This window comes from Xyrauchen texanus, chromosome 3, assembly GCF_025860055.1.
Source record: "Xyrauchen texanus isolate HMW12.3.18 chromosome 3, RBS_HiC_50CHRs, whole genome shotgun sequence".
NCBI lineage: Eukaryota > Metazoa > Chordata > Actinopteri > Cypriniformes > Catostomidae > Xyrauchen > Xyrauchen texanus.
The window spans coordinates 29961046-29982020 of record NC_068278.1 but is presented as its reverse complement, the minus strand read 5'-3'; the positions used below and the strand labels follow the sequence as shown (position 1 = coordinate 29982020).

Genomic DNA, 20975 nt, shown 5'->3' with positions numbered 1-20975 from the left:
GTTAACATTAGACATAACGATTGCTAGTCTGATAAGGTCCAACGTTGTTAAGTTTTTATAACTGCCAAATAGACCACGGTAGTAACTAATTTACAGATTGCCATTGTTACCAACCAGTGGTCAACATCATTTCAAGACTCACATGTCCTTGGCAAGCCTAGGACTAAAGGATTGATTTATATAAATGAATGCCATTATAAAAAAAATACACGTGTGCTAGCAAGTGAAAAGTTCTGCACCGGTATAATTATTGTATTGAACTACACAGACACAGATGCGTGCGTGCGTGCGTGCGTGTGTGTGATTACACAACTATACATAAACCAGATCAATAAAATATCTTAACTGTTGAGTTAAGAAAAAAACCATCTCTGGGTTGCTTTTAAATCCTCTAAGATCTCGGAGTTGTTGCCACATCTGAAAAGCCAAGCCGATGATGATTCAGGTTTTATTACGGACTCTGTCGCTTTCCCTTTTTGCTTGTAGACTCTGCTCCATTCGGGGTTTCTTTGTTTTTACAACCAGTGATTTCCCAGAGGTTTTGAAAAATCCATGGTAAATCTTTCTCGTTCGTTGCGACAATTCAACTTTCAGGTTCACACTACTTCCACACATGTGCTACAGTACCCGGATCTTATTTTACCTGTGTATGGATATGACGTGAACACGCACGAGCAAAAGATGTATGCAATTTCCCACAAAATCCGTCCCGACAGCTCTAAAATATTGTTATTTTTTAGCAAAAAAAGTTACATAGTGTAGTTTTAAGCACTTGTTTTGCAAAGCACCAAAGTTCAATGGAGATGAGAATCAAGTGAGTAAAAGACTGTGCTGTACCTAAATTGAGTAGTGATATTTCAAACACTAAGACTTGCGCTTCTATAGTATTGCGACCCGGATATCAATGTATTATCATATGTCTAGGGCCATGCTGATTCCCACCACTAATGTAGAGCAAAACAGCATTCAGGAGTCTAAAGTGCTTCTTGAAAAGTGGCTTGTTGACAGAGGACAAACTGCAGTATCAAGAGTACCAAACCTTAATGTTGGGGTGCAGATTCATGAGTGTTCTCTTGCTGTAGCCACTGTTAATACCCAGAGCCATTTCCAACTCCTTATACAACAACACACAGACTTTCACTCCCTGTTCCTAAATACCACACATGCAGCAGAGAGAGAGAGGTCAGATTAAAGTTTAATCCAACATATCAAAAACTATCTAAACTATATTGACAGTCTAACAAATGGATTGATTTTTTTTAAGCAGAGTTTCTATGTGCAGGGTTCCCACATCTTTAGGCCAATGCATTTTCATGAATTGTGCGGATTTCACGTCCTTCATAATAACCGAATAAGGATTTTTAAAATCTTTTTAAAATTTTTTATAGAGATTGCACTCACAAAGACCCATTAACTAGTATTTTTTACATTAACTATGGAAATTTCCATGACTTAACCAGGCCTGGAAATCCCAATTTAAAAATTCCCTGGATATTTCCAGGTTTGTAATAACTGTGGGAACCCTGTGTGTGAGAAGGAGAAATATATACACGATTGGCCACAATATTAAAACCACCTGCCTAATGCTGTGTAGGTCCCTCTAGTGCTGCCATAACAGCGCCAACCTGCATCTCAGAATAGCATTCTGAGATGATATTCTTCTCACCACAGTTGTACAGAGCGGTTATCTGAGTTATTGTAGACTTTGTCAGTTTGAACCAGTCTGGCCATTCTCTGTTGACCTCTCTCATCAACAAGGCATTTCCATCAGCAGAACTGCCACTCACTGGATGTTTCTTGTTCTTAATATTATTCAAGTTAAGTCAGTGTAAAAATGCAAGTCCATGACAAGTCCAAGCCCATTAAAACTAGACTTGTGACTCGGTCCGAACTAGAGTACCATAACTCTGAAATACTGTAGCTCGTCACAAACAATCATCCATGCGACTATCTAATCAGCCAATTGTGTGGCAACAATGCGGTGCATAAAATCATGCAGATACAGGTCAGGAGCTTCAGTTCATTTTCACATCAACCATCAGAATGGGGAAAAAAATTTGATCTCAGAGATCTGGAACATGGCATGATTGTTGGTGCCAGAAGGGCTGGTTTGAGTATTTCTGTAACTGCTGATCTCCTGGGATTTTCACACACAACAGTCTCTAGAATTCACTCCAAATGGTGCAAAATCAAAAAACACCCAGTGCTATTCTGAGATGCTGGTTGATGCCATTTTAGCAACAAGAGGGGGACCTACACAATATTAGGCAGGTGGTTTTAATGTTGTGGCTGATCGTGTATATAGAGTGAGAAAAGGTTTCATCCCCATACCGCTTTGCGTTTAAGAATCTTGTCCAGGCGCCAGTATGCTCCTGTAGCTGGACGTTTGAGGAAAACCTCTGGACTGAGCCTGTGGTGAGAGGAACACTTTAAATTACACTGAAAACAATTTTACCCACGCATCTCCCTTCAGTATACTGCAAAACATACAGACTTGTGATCGACACCTTCACGAATTGATAATCGAAAGATATATATCAGGATAATTTGAGATATAAATAGGTCTACCCATGGCACAATAGCCTTTGTTTTTTTCAAACATATTTCTCAACACAACTTTGGTAAAGTGTGGGCGGCAGGTTAAATTAAAGGGGGTAGCACACCAGACGTGTCTGATGGACAAAAGAGCATGTACTAAATTGTGAAATATTTTTTCTCTATGAAGGTATATAACGCACACAGCACGGCCTCACCATCTCTGGAGGCTGCTCAAAAATCTGCAGCGCCAAGGAGAGTAAATCGCATAGTTTTCCATTAAATTCAACCCAAATCATTATCAAAGGACAAAGATTATTTACTCTAGCCATCAGTGGATGATATATTGTTGGTTTGATAGCTTGAATGAAACCTCTTTAAATCTACATACAGAGAAATTGTATAATAATTTCTAATCGTTCAGTTTACGCAGTTAAACCGCAGTTTCATACAATAACCTGCAAACTCAAAGTCACTTTAATTCTAGACGAAGTACAAAAACCTTTGCACAGGACATATACACCCAAAAGTTACAATGAGCTCTAAAATACCAGTCCTGTGTTGTGATACCTGTGCCTCGAGACCTGCTTCAGTAAATGTTATATCACACCCATGTAGTCTCCAAACAATATTATGCCAGACATTAAACAGAAACCCCCCTGAGTGAATTGGAAAGTATGCAAATTAGGCTTCTACAGTCATTTAAATGTTGGCTAATATTAATATAATGATGAATCAAAAATATATAGATAAACTAAAATGCCGTTCAACAGTCAATATATATTTTATAACATGCCTATAAAACACCTATAATAACTGAGGGACTAAAATGTGATTAATTAGTTTTTTGGTTCAAATTAACTTGATTCTTATGTGGCATGACATAGAAAAATGAAAACTGTATTGTATAACTGAACTATAACAGACACTGCCCCATGCAGGCCATGAATGTGTGTGTGGTAAAGCACTAACCACCAATCAGTGATGAAGATCTCTTCCTTGGCTTGTTCCAGTGCATCAGCCAGGTCTGAGAAATACCCACTCCCGTTAACATACCTGTCAATCAAACAATGAGATAGTCAAGTGCAGACTAGGCTTTGGGTATGCAAAATTACTTTAGACCCCACAACCAATATGATCAACAGGATAATATGTTATAATCTAGGGCTTCTGTTTTCAATAAATAATAAATGGCAATAACACAAAGTGTTAGAATATACTGTAATATCAACTCAACTTTCCACAACATTGCAAAACATGCAGCTTTTAAGCTCGTTTTCTTTGTATTGAGCTATAAGGTCAATCTGTTATGTTTAGATCTCTGTTGGTCAAATGTCTTCAAATTCGCAGATCATTGTTTAATTTGAGATTTGGTACACGGTGGAAGACAAAACTTCTTTGCATGTACTTTAGTTCCTACTTCACGCATACACTTGCATATGAACAGAAATTAATCGTGCACAAAGTCTAGTGTGACCACACCTTTACACAAACAAGTCAATCAATGAATCAATCAATCTTCCTTGAAAGAAGGTACATCCTCTGAAATATTCCATAAATGCACACACCACTTTGTGAGGGTGTCAGGTCTGGGTGGGGCGAAGCCTTCGAAGCGATGTGTCTGGATGAAATCACAGGGCTCAGAGAGACTCCGAATCTCATGACTCCACCACAGAGCCTGCCGGTAGCTATTGCACTTAATCACAAGCTTCCTGCAAAACAAATACCATCTGTTGCTGCACACTGCTGTAATGTCTTTGCTAACCAATTCCAATAGTAGGAAGATTTCCTAATCTTGGTCCTGAAAACTATTCAAAACTTATGACCAGCTCTGTCATGATGCTCATTGCTCATTAGTGCACCATTTACCTGCTAAAGTTCTCAATGCAGACTCCATGCTTGGTACCAGTGTAGCAATGCCCGACCAACACCTTCAGTTCAGGATCAAACAGCAGAACAAATGACACAATTCCTGGATCTCTGCTCACCCACAGCAATAATAGGGAAAAAAAAACAACATAACATGAGTCACTAAAATGTAATAATTAAACATTAATCCATTTTCCGTCAGAACAGGCAAGGGAGGGTCAGTCCCTTTTAAAATATTTTGGCTATTCAAAATGAAAGGTAATGTAAACATTTTTTTTTAAATGGAACAGTATACAAAAAAATGTCCTACTCCCTTAAAGATATAAATGAAATAAGTGTTGTGAGATATGTGACAGCTCTATATGCTGTAAACAGAAAAAAAAAAAAAAAAATAAAAACCTTTCTGGCTGTCAATCATTTTTCCTGATGGAATTTAAGTCCTGCCTATTTTAAATTTTTTGCTGCTGCGGTTGTTTTTAACAACTACTTCTGCTCAGAGTCAGCCTTAAAAAAGCTCATTTTGTATCTTTGGAGTGTAGGGTTTTGGAAAGAGGGAGCCTGGCTACTCCACGGTCTCATCTTGTGGAAATTCCAAAACAGCTAAAATCGCTTACAGCAACTTTAAATGAACAGTTTTAATAAAATGTTGTTTCATCCATTTACTTTCTAATCTGCATAACTCAGATGCATATAATGTTAAAAGAAATATATATAATTTTATGCGCGGTAGCCATAAAAGTGTTTAAATCATTGTATGAATCAATATGAATGCCAAAGGAGGCTGAAGCCATAAAAAGCCTCCACTCATTAGTAATCTAATTAGTCAGAATGGATATTTAAATGATGCAACTTCATTTACTTTCATCCAAAATGCTTACGAAAAATACTGTGCAGGATTATCTATAATGGCAGACAGAGGGAGTGTTCAGGTTGAGAAACCTGTTTAAAAACAGTCCGTTTTTGCAATTCCATTTGGTGAAGCTAGTTGTGCAGAAATGACACACTTGACCTTTAAAGATTTTTAGGGAAATAAAGAGGGAAATGAGTAGAAGTGGATTTTAATTTAAATAAAATACAAAATCAAATGGGATTTAAAGTCCAAGTCATTTGTCAAGTCATTTTTATTTGTATAACGCATTCCACAACACATATCGTTTCAAAGCAGCTTTACAGAAAATCATGCATTAACAAAAAATTAAACTGTAATATCTATAAAGTCTTAGTGATCATTGTGTACTTTGATTAAATATGATTGTAAATTGTGTATAACATTTTTATTAAATAATAATTGTATTTAGAACCCCTTTGAGCAAACTGAAGGCGACTGTGGCAAGGAACGCAAAACTCCATTAGAAACCAGGCTCAGTGTGTGGCCACTCTTCCACTCTTGCTAACCAGCACGAATATAATGCCAGTATTAGTCATTTATGTGCAGTGCAGGCCATGGTTAAGATTAGTAAACTAAGTGTTAAGGTCCACTGTTTAAAAAAAAAAATATTTTATGAACTAAGATTAATGACTAATGTCTTTGAAGTCCATCCTGGATTAACTGCAGAAGTTTACATAGATGCAATTGTCCTTGTTAGTTGGCTGAAGGCTTTTGTTTGAAATTAAGGTATAGTCTATGTATTCCATTTCAAGAGTGTAGTCCATCAATAAACAAAGGCAGAGATCAATGAGGTGCATCACAGTTCAACCGGCAGGTCATTTTGGTGAGGTCCATCCTAAATCCAAGGTTCAGGCAGTGGCATATGAAGTATCTGATGTCTTACGGTTGGCATCAGTTCATCCTCTGAAGTCCACCGTAAAAGACTGAAGTGATGTCTGACTAGCACCAGCTGCATTTAGTCATCTTCACTCAGAGACACATAGCAGTGGAGTCCGACACTAAGCAGGTACGGAGCTGGATCTGGCCGGCTCTGGAAACCTCTGGATATGAATCCCGAGGTTGAGACATGAAAAACAAATAGAATAATATTAACGTAGATGTCATTAAATTTTATGCAGTATTATAGATCATGATGGGGTTTCTGGTTCTGGCAGACCTAACTAAAGCAGCCTAATTGTGAGTTTATGGATAAATTAGGTGTATGCCATGCTAAACACACTTAAACTGAGTGAGTTTGCCTGTGTCCTGAACGGTGTTAGGGAGACTACTTCATAGTTTAGGAGCCAAATAGTAGAAGGATCTACCTCCTTTTTTGGATTTTGATATTCTAGGAACTATTGACAAGCCAGAATTTTGTGATCGTAATGAACATGATAATATAGCATGTCAAAAGGTCACTTAAGTACTGTAGAGCTAGACCATTCAAAGCTTTGCATGTAGTTACCAGAACTTTAAAATTAATATGAAATTTAACTGGTAGCCAATGTAACAACGATAAAATGAGGCAAATATTATCATGTTTCTTGGTTCTAATCAGCACTATGACAGCTGAATTTTGAACCAGTTTATTTATTAAACTTGCTGGACATCCTCCCAGTAATGCATTATAATAATCTAGTCTTGAGGTCATGAACGCATTAATACATTTTTCGGCACAGCAACAGAGAGCATGTGTCATACCTTAGCAATATTTCTGAGGTGGAAGAATGCTGTTTCCTCCGCATCAGAGACCGTCAATCCGTGCATTGTATCATGAGGCTCGTTGTGCATGACACTGCAGAGACTCCCAGCATGTGGAGGCTCATGCTACTCTCCGCAATCCACGCACAACTTGCCACGTGCCCCACTGAGAGCAAGAACCACTAATCGTGACCACGAGGAGGTTACTCCATGTGACTCTACCCTCCCTAGCAACTGGAACAATTTGGTTGCTCAGGAGACCTGGCTGAAGTCACTCAACACACTCGAACTCACGACTCCAGGGATTGTAGTAAGCGTCAATACTCACTGAGCTACCCAGGCCTCTTAGAATTTGTATCAAATTCTATACAGATTTGTATAAAATATAACACCAAAGTTCTTTGCTGCAGAAGGCAACGTAACAGTGCTTCCAACAAGAGTCAAATTAATTTTATCTGCTTATTTTTAGAGGTTTTTGGTCCAATAATTAATACCTCATAGGGTTTAGAAGAAATATAATGTTGGGTATTGTCAGTGAAACAATGGAAACTTATTCCATGATTCCTAATAATATTTCCCAGGGGAAGCATGTATAAGGAGAAAAGTAGAGGCCCTAAAACTGATCCCTGTGGCACTCCATACTTTTGTTTGATTTGACAATTCCTTGTTTACACATACAAAGTGGTAGCGGTCTGATAAATCGAACCCTAAACCATGCTAATGCAAGTCCATTAATGCCAACATAATTCTCCAGCCAATTCAAGAGAACGTCGTGATCTATCGTATTGAAGGCAGCACTAAAATCTAAAAGCACTTGAAGAGAAATGCAGCCACGATCAGATGATAAGAGCAAATCATTTGTAACTCTGATAAGTGCAGTCTCTGTACTCAAATCCCGACTGAAACTGTTCATATATACCATTTCTCTGTAGAAAATATCAAAATATATATATATATATATATATATATATATATATATATATATATATATATATATATATATATATATATATATATATATATATATATATATATATATATATATATATATATATATATATATATATATATATATTTTTTTTTTAAACTAATAAATTAATCTGTTTTAAGACAGGTTTCAGTCAAACAGAGTGCATCTAAACTATGATCTGTAATAATTTAATTTGCTATTAGTGTTTTGGTAGAAAGAGATCTAATGTTTATTAGCCCTACCTTTATATGCTGTATATCTTCAAACTTTTGTTTTATTTTTCAAGTCTGACCTTAATCCAATTTTTTTTAAATGATTTAGTGAGGGGTTTGTATTTGGTAGTTCGGGGAACAGACACAGACTCTATATGATATCTAGGTGATACAGTTTCTATGTGTTGTCGTTTGTGTGACCTGTGTGATGTCTCAAGGAAGCTAATGGTTGGATTAGCCAGTTTGCCTGCTTCCTGACCTGGGCCCCAGTTAATCAAATACTATCACTATAAAGATTATGAGCCACATTACCAGAGGAGAGTGGCACATTCCCTGGAGGTATGGAGTCTATCTCTCTTTAGCAGGTCAGGTCTACCCCAAAATATCTTCCAATGGTCTATAAATCCTATGCTTTTCTCTGGACACCACTAAGACATCTAGCCATTCAGTGACACTAATCTACTATAAGCCTTGTCCCTAACAGGATCGGGAGAGTGGTGTTGCTTTGCTGAGCGAGTATGCTGCCGAGATGCCATGCTGTGGGGGCTATAGAGCTGGAACCAAAGTGTGTGTGTTGCTCGCTGTTCTACCCGTATCCGAAACAGTATCTACCGGCTTCTCTTTCTCACTGACCTCCACTAATGTTCGGATGCATGTTTCTAACTCGTTAACCTTCTCCGTCAGCCTGACATATTGCTGACATATCTCCCCCACTGCTGACGAAAGAAGCTATAGTAAACACGTGGCATGCAATGCAGGAAGAAATAACATGAGCGGATGCCATGACTTACCGCAATTGTTTGTTGTTGTTGTTATGGTTGTTCTTGAGCGGTGAGGGTTTGAGATCAATGTGGTTCCTGATCAGCAGATGTTTGAGACTGATGCAATAACCCATGTAAAACACAGTGGAGAAAACGAAAGAATACAGACAAGACACGAGATGTAGATAAGCGGGGACTGGTGCGCACTGTAAAATACATGCAGTTGAAACAGTATAAAAGTGGAAAAACACAAAGCACATGGTAAAATGGCAAAGTATAAAACAATGAATGTATAAGAATAAGCAATATAAGCCAAGCAGGCTAGCAAGCTACAAACACTCGTGCAGCATGCCAGCAGCAACCAAAACAGGAAGTCCTACATCTTGTATCAAAATATCCACAGAAGGGTGAAAAAGGAAAGGGGCAGTAAACTCATTGTGCTGAGGGAAGTGAAGGTCAGGCTGTGCAGAAGGGTGGGAGGTCCAGGCAGCAGATTTGCTATCTCAGAGACTTGGGGACATGCTGCCACCAGTAATCAGTAGCTACAGTATATATCTTCTGAGCATCTCTAGCTCTAAGATAGTGACAGGCCTGGAGAGCAGAAGCAGTATATTAGAGAAAGGTGCATGTGAAAGATAATGACTCTTAAAGAGAGAAAATGAAGAGAGAGAAGAATATTTCATGAAATAAAGTACATTAAGGATTGGAGGAAAAAACAGGAGGTAGGAGTTTATGTACAGTGCATCCGAAAAGTATTCACAGCGCTTCACTTTTTCCAAATTTTGTTATGTTACAGCCTTATTCCAAAATTTATTAAATTCATTATTTTCCTCAATTCTACAAACAATACCTAATAATGACAAGGTGAAAGAAATTTGTTTGAAATCTTTGCAAATTTATAAAAAAAAAAAATAAAAAAATATACATAAATATTCACAGCCTGTACATCAAGTACTTACTACTTGTTAGCCTTTGGCACCAATTACAGCCTCAAGTCTTTTTGTGTATGATGCTATAAGCTTGGCACACCTATTTTGGGCAGTTTCTCCCATTCTTCTTTGTAGGACCTCTCAAGCTCCATCAGGTTGGATGGGGAGCATCGCTGCACAGCCATTTTCAGATCTCTCCAGAGATGCCCAATTCTGGGCTCTGGCTGGGCCACTCAAGGACATTCACAGAGTTGTACCGTAGCCACTCCTTTGTTATCTTGGCTGTGTGCTTAGGTTGGATGGGGAGCGTCGGTGCACAGCCATTTTCAGATCTCTCCAGAGATGTTCAATCAGGTTCAAGTCTGGGCTCTGGCTGGGCCACTCAAAGGACATTCACAGAGTTGTACCATAGCCACTCCTTTGTTATCTTGGCTGTGTGCTTAGGTTTGTTGTCCTGTTGGAAGATTAACCTTCGCCACAGTCTGAGGTCCAGAGCGCTCTGGATCAGGTTTTCATCAAGGATGTCTCTGTACATTGCTGCATTCATCTTTCCCTTGATTCTGACTAGTCTCCCAGTTCATGCCGGTGAAAAACATCCCCACAGCATGATGCTGCCACCACCATGCTTCACTGTAGGGATGGTATTGGCCTCAAGACATAATGCTTGCCATTCAGGCCAAAGAGTTCAATCTTTTGTTTCTCATGGTCTGAGAGTTCCTCAGGTGCCTTTTAGCAAACTACAGGCGGGCTGTCATGTGCCTTTTACTGAGGAGTGGCTTCCGTCTGGCCACTCTACCATACAGGCCTGATTGGTGGAGTGCGGCAGAGATGGTTGTTCTTCTAGAAGGTTCTCCTCTCTCCACAGAGAAACGCTGGAGCTCTGTCAGAGTGACCATCGGGTTCTTGGTCACCTCCCTGACTAAGGCCCTTCTCCCCCAATTACTCAGTTTGGCTGGGTGGCCAGCTCTAGGAAGAGTCCTGGTGGTTCCAAACTTCTTCCAAGTATGAATGATGGAGGCCACTGTGCTCATTGGGACCTTCAAATGACTCCATTCAAGTTGTAGAAACATCTCAAGGATGATCAGTGGAAACAGGATGCACCTGAGCTAAATATTTTTGTGTCATGGCAAAGGCTGCGAATACTTAATTACATGTGATTTTTCTCTCTTTTTTTTATTTATTTTTTTATAAATTTGCAAAGATTTCAAACAAACTTCTTTCACTTTGTCATTATGGGGTATTGTTTATAGAATTTTGAGGAAAATATTTAATTGAATCCATTTTGGAATAAGGCTGTAACATAACAAAATGTGGAAAAAGTGAAGCGCTGTGAATACTTTCCGGATGCACTGTATGGTGTAAATGTGCACTACAAACACTTTATCTAGATAAATACAGTATGATGAAGCGTTCCATAAGTCTGGTCAGCCACTAACACGCAATTCTGAACTTTCTTTTTGTGGAAATTTTTATATGTAAATAGGCAGGACTGAAATTTCCATCACAGCACATTTGGAAGTCTCTGGGGTCTCAAATATTCTATATTTTATGATTTGCAGCCTTTGTTATTGTCTAATGTATTTCTGTACATCAGTTACTATTTTACCCTCAGGGTTCTTGCTAGCACACAATGAAGGGCTGGGCAAAGTTCACCTCTGTTTTCCAGGAACCTACACTGAAACATACCGTTTGGCCTTGCGAAAGATCTCAGGCAAACTTAGGCAAACCCTTGTGATATATTGTTACTACAAGAAACTTACTTAAACTGGCTAAAGCCATTACAGGAAGAAAGAAAATGCTATTTAATGTGCGTTTCCTGATATATCATGCAGTTAAAACACTGACAAAGGCATTTGTTGGTTATAATGTAATGTGTGCAAGTTGTGAGGCTGAAAAAATAAACCCTCCTGTCCAGTGCAAAATAATTCTGAATTGTATTAGAGACACAATAATCCATCCACAGAGTGACAGATCTCTAAATGCTTGGCCAATCACATTCACATGACAATGGAATGCACTGAAAAATGTGACTCATGCTGAATAACTTGAACTAAAAAAAAATGAACTACTTTGTGAAACCTACTGGCTGTTGTGTGTCCACAGCTGGTATTTACAGCTCTTCTAAAAGCATGCATCATGAAACAACAGATAAAAGCTAAGTAAGGTGAGGTCAGATAGATAATGACACATGCTGGAGACACCAACCTGGACATGTAGAGAAGAAATGAATCCTTCACCACCAGCCAGCGACGAGACCATCTGAAGCAAAACTGATGGTGTCCGAAACAGTTGAGCCCCTGGATGCGGTGACCTCCTGACCTTTTTAGAATATAACCTTCTCTGTGGAAAAAAAAATTACAACAAAAATCGAAAATAGAGTAACAAAAATAAATTCAGACAACAATGAAATACAGGTGAAACTCGAAAAATTAGAATATCGTGCAAAAGTTCATTAATTTCAGTAATTCAACTTAAAAGGTGAAACTAATATATTATATAGACTCATTACAAGCAAAGTAAGATATTTCAAGCCTTTATTTGATATAATTTTGAAGATTATGGCTTACAGCTTATGAAAACCCCAAATTCAGAATCTCAGAAAATTAGAATATTACATGAAATCAATAATAAAAAAAAAAAAAGGATTTTAAATACAGAAATGTCGGCCCTCTGAAAAGTATAATCATGCATATGTACTCAGTACTTGGTTTGGGCCCCTTTTGCATTAATTACTGCCTCAATGCGGCGTGGCATGGATGCTATCAGCCTGTGGCACTGCAGAGGTGTTATGGAAGACCAAGATGCTTCAATAGCGGCCTTCAGCTAGTCTGCATTGTTTGGTCTCATGTCTCTCATCTTTCTCTTGGCAATGCCCCATAGATTCTCTATGGGGTTCAGGTCAGGCGAGTTTGCAGGCCAATCAAGCACAGTAATACCATGGTCATTGAACCAGGTTTTGGTACTTTTGGCAGTGTGGGCAGGTGCCAAGTCCTGCTGGAAAATGAAGTCAGCATCTCCATAAAGCTTGTCTGCTGAAGGAAGCATGAAGTGCTCTAAAATGTCCCGGCAGATGGCTGCGTTGACTCTGGACTTAATAAAGCACAGTGGACCAACACCAGCCGATGACATGGCTCCCCAAACCAACACAGACTGTGGAAACTTCACACTGGACTTCAAGCATCTTGGATTGTGTGCCTCGCCATTCTTCCTCCAGACTCTGGGACCTTGGTTTCCAAATGAGATGCAAAATTTGCTCACATCAGAAAAGAGGACTTTGGACCAATGAGCAACAGACCAGTTCTTTTTTTCTTTAGCTCAGGTAAGACGTTTGACATTTGAAGCCCATGTCCAGGACCCGTCTGTGTGTGGTGGCTCTTGATGCAGTAACTCCAGCCTCAGTCCACTCCTTGTGAAGCTCCCCCACACATATGAATGGCCTTTTCCTGACAATCCTCTCCAGGCTACGGTCATCCCTGCTGCTTGTGCACCTTTTTCTTCCACACTTTTCCCTTCCACTTAACTTTCTATTAATGTGCTTTGATACAGCACTTTAAGAACATCCAACTTCTTTTGCAATTAACTTTTGAGGCTTTCCCTCCTTGTGGAGGGTGTCAATGATGGTTTTCTGCACAACTGTCAGGTCAGCAGTCTTCCCCATGATTGTGAATTCAACTGAACCAGACTGAGAGACCATTTAAAGGCTCAGGAACCCTTTGCAGGTGTTTAGCTGATTAGAGTGTGACACTTTGAGCCTACAATACAGAACCTTTTCACAATATTCTAATTTTCTGAGATTCTGAATTTGGGGTTTACATAAGCTGTAAGCCATAATCATCAAAATTATATCAAATAAAGGCTTGAAATATCTTACTTTGCTTGTAATGAGTCTATATAATATATTAGTTTCACCTTTTAAGTTGAATTACTGAAATTAATGAACTTTTGCATGATATTCTAATTTTTCGAGTTTCACCTGTAGTATTGAAATTGACAATCACAAAATAAAAGAAACAATCTCTACTCACAGTCCTTTGGCACCAAGGTCTCTGATGAAGGAGAGTGGACCAATCGACAGGAAGTCCAGCTATGTACACAACACACACATATGTATGAAATAACATGGGCCAACATAACATTTGGTGTACAACTGTGTAGTTGTGAATGGGTGCGTTTGTGTGTGTGAGCCTCTCACCATGCCATGATAGTTCCTGTAGAAGGTGTTTTCCAGTAAATTGTTTAAATATTCCTCTAGGTATTTCTAAACACAAAAAGAAATAAACACCCATTGCAAAACAGGTGCAAGGATAAAATAGAAAAAGTCCCATACAATGTAGTAGCTTGTAAAAACTTTGGTCAAATATCTTCTTCTGGTATCTGAAGCAGATCTTTGACTGAAAAGTTATTTAATAAAGATTTGCAAACTGCAACCATTGCTTTAATATTTTAGTATCCATATTGGTTGCATTAGTATGTACCGGTTTGCTAGATGTTCTGCTGATTCTATGTGTTCCATGTAAGGTCGGCATCTCTTCTGTCAAACCCGCCAGCTGTTGTCTCTGAATGGCAAATCTAAAGAAAAACAAGTTCAAAACTCCAGCCAAAACAAATGTTGCATTGTGAATTTGCATGTGCCTGTGTGTAATCTCACCTCCCCAGAGGCATAAACTGCAGCATCACTTTGTGTTTGTACAGGTCCCGGTGGAGCTCCTGGAAGTGCTTGTACTTTCTTTTTACCGTCCATGTGAACTCGCCATGCGTCAGGCGAACCGTGTACAGATTGCAAATGCGTACCTACATACAGGATATTTAGGCTATCAGGTACAGTGTCAAGAAAAAGAAACTGAACCTTTTGGAATTACCTGAATTTATTTATAACTTTGTCTTAAAATCTGGTTTGACCATCTAAATTACGATAATGAACAAACACAATCTGTTTTATCTAATAAAACATTCATTATTGTACTGTTCTTGTATATATTGAATACAACATTCAAACATTAACAAGCCCTACGCTAATAATGTCAACAAAATCAAGTCAGGAGATGGCAAATCTGGCATCCAATTAATGAAACGAGATTGGAGGTGTGGATTACAGCTACTTTGACTTATAAAAAGCACAAAAAAAATTTGAGTTTATTCACAAGACGACGTGCTGACGTGGACCATGATGCCTCGCAAAAAAGAGCTCTCAGAAGACCTACGATCAAGAAATGTTGCTTTGCATAAATCTGGAAAGGGTTACAAAGATATCTTGAAGAGCTTAGATATGGATCTGTCCACAGACAGACAAACTGACTATAAATGCAGACAATTTAGTAGTGTGGCTACTCTCCCTAAAAGTGACTCAAATATGAAACAATATGACTCAAAAGGGCACACTGCAGAATGACCAATGAGGTTAAAAAAGAACCCTAGAGTAACAGCTAAAGTCTACTATACGGAATACCAGGACACCATGAAGGAAGCCACTGCTTTCCAACAAAAACATTGCTGGATGCTAAGATTTCCAAAAGACCACATTGACACTCCACAATGCCACTGGGAATATGTTTTGTGGACTGATGGATGAGGCACTAGAACACATGGCACTATGTTTGGCACAAAAAGGGCACCGCATCCCACCATGAAAACATCATCCCAAAGAAGTACGGGAGGAGGGTGTATTCAATTTGGGGCTGCTTTGCTGCTTTGGAACCTGGACTGCTTGCCATCATCGAGGGGAAAATTAAATCCCAAGTTTATCAAGATATCCTGTAGGATAATTTAAGGTTGGCCAATAGAGATGCTGTGAAATGACCTCAAGAGATCCGTTCACACCAGACACCCTAAGAATATGGCTGAGCTGAAGCAGCTCGTGCAGGTCTAAACCGGAGCTACCAGAAATGCTTGGTTGAGGTTGTTTCTGCCAAGAGGATCGTCCAGTTATTAAATAATGGGTTCACTTACGTTTTCCACAGCATTGTGAATTTTTAATGGGATGTGTTGAATAAAGACATAAAAGATTAGAATTGTTTGTGTGTTGTTAGCTTAAGCACATTGTGTTTGTATATACTTGTCACTTTGATGAAGATGATATCACATTTTATGACCAACTGATGCAGAAAACCAGCTTATTTCAAAGGGTTTACATACTTTTTTTTTGCCACCGTATAACACAATAATATGCAATCATGTACAAACCCACAAACGCACCTTGGAACGGGTGGTGTATCTTTCCGTATTTTCTACTTTGCAGGTGATAGGCGTGCCACTGATGAGAGGAGAGATGGCTCCCTCCTTCAGATCTGCCAGGTGATGCACCACGAAAAAATCACGCTCCTCTGATTGAGACAAATCACAAAATCTCAGAAGCTGGAACTCAACTGATGGGTTGTGACCAAGACAGCCAAAAAAAATAAATAATTTTATTTGCAAAAATAAATGCATCTAACCCTATAACACAGTTATAACAGCAAAAACACAAATCAGACAGATGCAAACATGGACAGGTTGTGCCCCATCCTCAAACACGAACAAAATTATGAAAGGAAAATACAATACGACAGACTACATTAACAGAAGTTTACCCAAAATGGCAATTTTGTCATAATTTTATCACCCTCATGTGTTCCAAACCCCCATTACTTTTTTCTTCTGTAGAACACAAAAGCAGACATGGGTGATAAAAGCAGACATAGGCTGAATGGTCAGTCTCGGCCACTATTCACTTTGATTGTATGGAAAAGATGTAATGACAGTGAATGGTGACCGAGGTTGTCAGTATCTAACATTTATGTGTAAATAATAGTTTTCATTTTTGGGTAAACTATCCAATTGCAACTGCATATGCAGTTCAAAGTAATATTAATAGATTTTAATCTATTAATATTACTTTGATAATTTGATTTTGAGGAAGTTTTAGTTTAATTTTGGTAGTGTGTAGGGTCGTTAACTGAAGTCCAATGTAAAATCTGGGCCCAGGAGAAAAATCAGTTGCAAACTAAACTAAAGGGTTTTTCCAACATGTTATAAGAACAGAGTATTTTCTTGAGTAATATTTTCTATAATGGTCATTCTCTCTCTTCCTCTCCATTTCTTGCTGTGTTTTGAGGAATAGCCATTGTGAAAGGCCTCACTGTCTACCATGTTATATGACCATTGGTCAAAGATCAGATGAGTCATTTTGTGTCAGATTCATCTGTTCAGGAACATGATCCTAATAGAAGTCTGTGAATGAGAGAGAACCTGAGGCCTGTTGCCACAGCTGTAAAGCCGGTCAAACCTCTCTCTGTATTCCAAATCTTTCACAATCTTTTGTAAAGACTCAGTCATACATGCAAACTTTGAATACCTCTTCTTGCAGCATGCCTGACATATGGATGTGGCACAAAGAATCTTTTGTCCTCTAAGACAAATAAGCAGTGTTAGGGTGTAATCTGATAACAATGTAATAAATCAAACTACTTTTTAAAAAGTCAAAAACTAATGTTACACATTACATTTTATATTCTTGTAATCAGATTACAGTTGCTGTCTTTAAAACATGTTAATTACTTTTTAAAGTATATTACTTGGGTTACACATTTCTAAAATATTTATCTAGAATATATGTAAAATATTAATTATGTTCTTTTGTACTTTTTTGCATTTCTTTGACATCTGAAAAACTTTAAATATTAAACTAAAATGAAAAAATTGCACTTGTTTTAGGTCTAATAAAATGCTGCACAATAGAGTTTCACAGTATAAATGAAAACATTAATGAAAAAAAAAAATTGATTACCTGTGGTACAAGGCTACTACGGCTAAATCACAGTGTGCTGACATTTGGTACACTTGTTTTGTGATATTGCTTACATATAATAATAATCATTATTAGTAGTAGTAATATTATAAATAATGATATGAATAAATCAAATGTATTAAAACTATTTATTATTAAATTATTGTTATTAGTAGTGTTATCTTTTGATACTAAAACACACCTGAACCAGTCAATCAAGTGTTTTTGCGTTCAGTTGAAAAATGTGTGATCTCTCACTAATGGGTGTAATTTTTCTCACCACATTTGTTTTTGATAGATTTCAGTTGATCCTCAGTAAGACTGAACACCACAGAGTCCACACATTTCCGCCACCTTTGTACTGCATCCGTCTCAGGACTAGCCATAAGGCTACTGGACAATGACTTTTTGATCTGTGCAAACACAGCCATCCACATAAAAAGAAAAAAACATTTTAGGTAATATAGGAAGAATAGAAATCATTAGTCATATTCAAGCAATAAATAAATCAGCCAAACACCATCTTAAAAACTTTTGCAGAATTAAGATGTTTTGTATCCAGTCAAGACTTAGAGAAACTTGTTCATGCTTTCACTACCAGCAGGGTGGACTAATGCAATGGACTCCTCACCGGCCATCCCAAAAACACCATGAAACCTGCAGCTCATTCAAAATACTACTTCCAGGATTCTCCCCAAAAACATTTCACCCCAGTCTCCAAATCATGTAGAATCAATTTTTACAGTACTAGTTTATGAATAACTCAAAGGCCTAGGACCTAAATATGGACCTTTCATTTTCCCTTTTCACATCTAAAACTCCCATCGTGGTAGTTTAGTTTCACTTTCACATCTGAAAGTAAAACTGGAGATTTATAGTAAAAAAAAAATCTTATATATTTATGTTTCTTACCAACACCTATCATGTCTCTTCTGAAGACATGGATTTAACCACTAGAGTCTTATGGGTTACTATTATGCTGCTTATAAATACACCTTTCGGACCTTCCGATTACTGGCCACCATTCACTTGCATTGAAAGGATCAACAGAGCTGAGATTTACATTTACATTTATGCATTTGGCAGACGCTTTTATCCAAAGCGACTTACAGAGCCCTTATTACAGGGACAATCCCCCTGGAGCAACCTGGAGTTAAGTGCCTTGCTCAAGGACACAATGGTGGTGGCTGTGGGGCTCGAACCAGCATCCTTCTGATTACCAGATTACCAGTTATGTGCTTAGACCTAAGCAAGTCATTAAAACCTCAACGTAAACACCTACTGTTCTGATTGGCTAACATTATGCAACCCCTCAAATTCAGCAAACTCAATCGGAAGAACATTATAAAACAAAATTGCAAGGTGTACACATAACGCACATCCAGCATGTTGCATCTGAATATGACGCATGATGACGCATGTTGTGGGATGTGCAAATACAAATGAGCAATGTTTTGTGATGTCAAGAACAGACAGGTTTCAAAACGAGACGTTTTAGCAGGGTGGCAACTATAAATGCACTTTTTGGACTTCAGATCCCATCAAGCCTTGCACACTTTACACCTATTTGTGAAATTATTAAGGATCAATCTCTCAACTCCTATTGGATTAAAAGCACAACAGAACGCATCCCTCAACCACGACGTCATCAAGAGTATAAAACCTCGGCAATCCTTCTAATATCTGCTTCCAGCGACAAGTGTAGCCTTGTTGCCAAAGGAAGTAACATATGTCCCTGAACTTTGGCTATACAATCTCCATCTCGTTGGACGAGCCGAGATTTCTCAGTGTTCCACAAATGGATCCGAAGGAGACTGCCGAGCAATCCGGGTCTCACCCTTTTGCCTGCAGAAGTTAAGAAAGAAGATTTCTCTTCCTTCAACTTCACTGATATCTTCGCCAACCCGCCAAGAATCAGCCGCCTAACCGCCTGCCGACAGAGTGAGGAAACGGCCTCCCGTCATCACCAAGCTTCATGGAACCGAGTCGGATTCAAACGATGGACGAACACGCATTCTACCCACATCCTCACGCGACTCATGTAAGAGGTTTATGTCTGGGTAGAGATAGATTATTATAGTGTGCTATTCTTGAGTATCAAGGCTATTGCTTGTACAGTTTACGGACTGCCAAGTCCGCTCATTCTTGATAATAATACTCATGGTATTATTGTAACTTATTATTACCATGAATGAAATTTGCTGTGTTGTCGTCCAACCACGTTGGGCTGCTTGTGCATTTCCGCCATCGTGGGTGAGACCAACACACTGAGTTTATCCATTAAAGAACCAACGTCAATGAGATTACGATGTTCACCGCGTCTCTGAGTGATAAATCTAACAGTTGCAGTCTCTGCAACGATCGCTAAAACTCTCTCTCGTACTATCTGCACACTCACGACCCCTCACAAATATACCCATACACACATTTGGTGAGCAGATAACTTGGGGATAGAGTCTAGCTTTGTCCCCAAGTTATTGTACCAGTGGAGACATGCATTAAACGGGCACATTCTCTGGCCAGAAACCTTGTGTGACGTACTCTCCACGAGAGCCATGCCATTTAATGCCTTCCTCTCACAAACACACACACACACACACACACCTCATGTATTATAGGCTTATTTGTTACCATTTCAAATCATGTTACCATTTAGTTTGTAGTTGTAAGTCGGACGTTAACCGACTACATTGGGTTGATTATTAATTGATATTACTGCATCAATAAACTGTTATACTTTAAAGAGAAGTCTTTTGGTATTGTTCTGTATGCACCTGTGCCAAGGGCTGGCAGGGGATGTCAGTGCTCGGATTCAAGCCTTTGTTAATTCCTTTTGAATGCCGATGTTCTCCAGAGGTCAGCTTTCCTAAGGGAACAACCCTACATTGATACTGCTATACTGTCTGGTTTTTAGTCCCTGATTCCAGGGTGGTGCCCAGGCGATATTAATCCTTATTAATATTCTATTGATTTTGATAATTGATAGTTATCTTTGATGATTGTTGATTTTAAGGATTAATTAGCAAATGTTGATTCTAATCAATGTTCTATTGATTTTAATAATTAACATTATTTTATTCATTATTGCTAATAACCAAAACTGCTCCTGAATGAAGTGCCCAACACTTTATTTTCCTTCTCTTTTTAATTTCAATACAAAGCATTTTGAATTACCTTTGTATATGAAATGTGCAATATAAATAAACTTGACTTACCTAGATAAAACTAGAAGCAAACAGACTATTGACTGGATGTGGCAGAACAGCTAAAATATATGCAAGCATACAAAGAAAGCATTCTCTGAATGGCTAGTAGATCCTGCCTGGGGTCAAATGGAAAGGATCACTTTTGTCTCCTCACACTCTCAC

At 38.5% G+C, this 20975-nt stretch overlaps 1 protein-coding gene across 1 annotated transcript in view; it reads right to left on the bottom strand.

The window, feature by feature from the left end:
- pld2 (phospholipase D2) overlaps positions 1-20975 on the bottom strand; it is a 41889-nt gene that overhangs the window by 12982 nt on the left and 7932 nt on the right. Inside the window, exons 2-13 of the mRNA XM_052103699.1 lie at positions 17888-18020; positions 16038-16165; positions 14494-14636; positions 14321-14414; positions 14038-14103; positions 13871-13929; positions 12051-12185; positions 4405-4515; positions 4104-4247; positions 3508-3591; positions 2332-2410; positions 1040-1150 (exon numbers count right to left, since the gene is read on the bottom strand). Of these exons, the coding sequence (XP_051959659.1) occupies positions 1040-1150; positions 2332-2410; positions 3508-3591; positions 4104-4247; positions 4405-4515; positions 12051-12185; positions 13871-13929; positions 14038-14103; positions 14321-14414; positions 14494-14636; positions 16038-16165; positions 17888-17993 (1260 nt within the window). The 5' untranslated portion in view covers positions 17994-18020. The remainder of the gene's footprint in view (positions 1-1039; positions 1151-2331; positions 2411-3507; positions 3592-4103; positions 4248-4404; positions 4516-12050; positions 12186-13870; positions 13930-14037; positions 14104-14320; positions 14415-14493; positions 14637-16037; positions 16166-17887; positions 18021-20975) is intronic.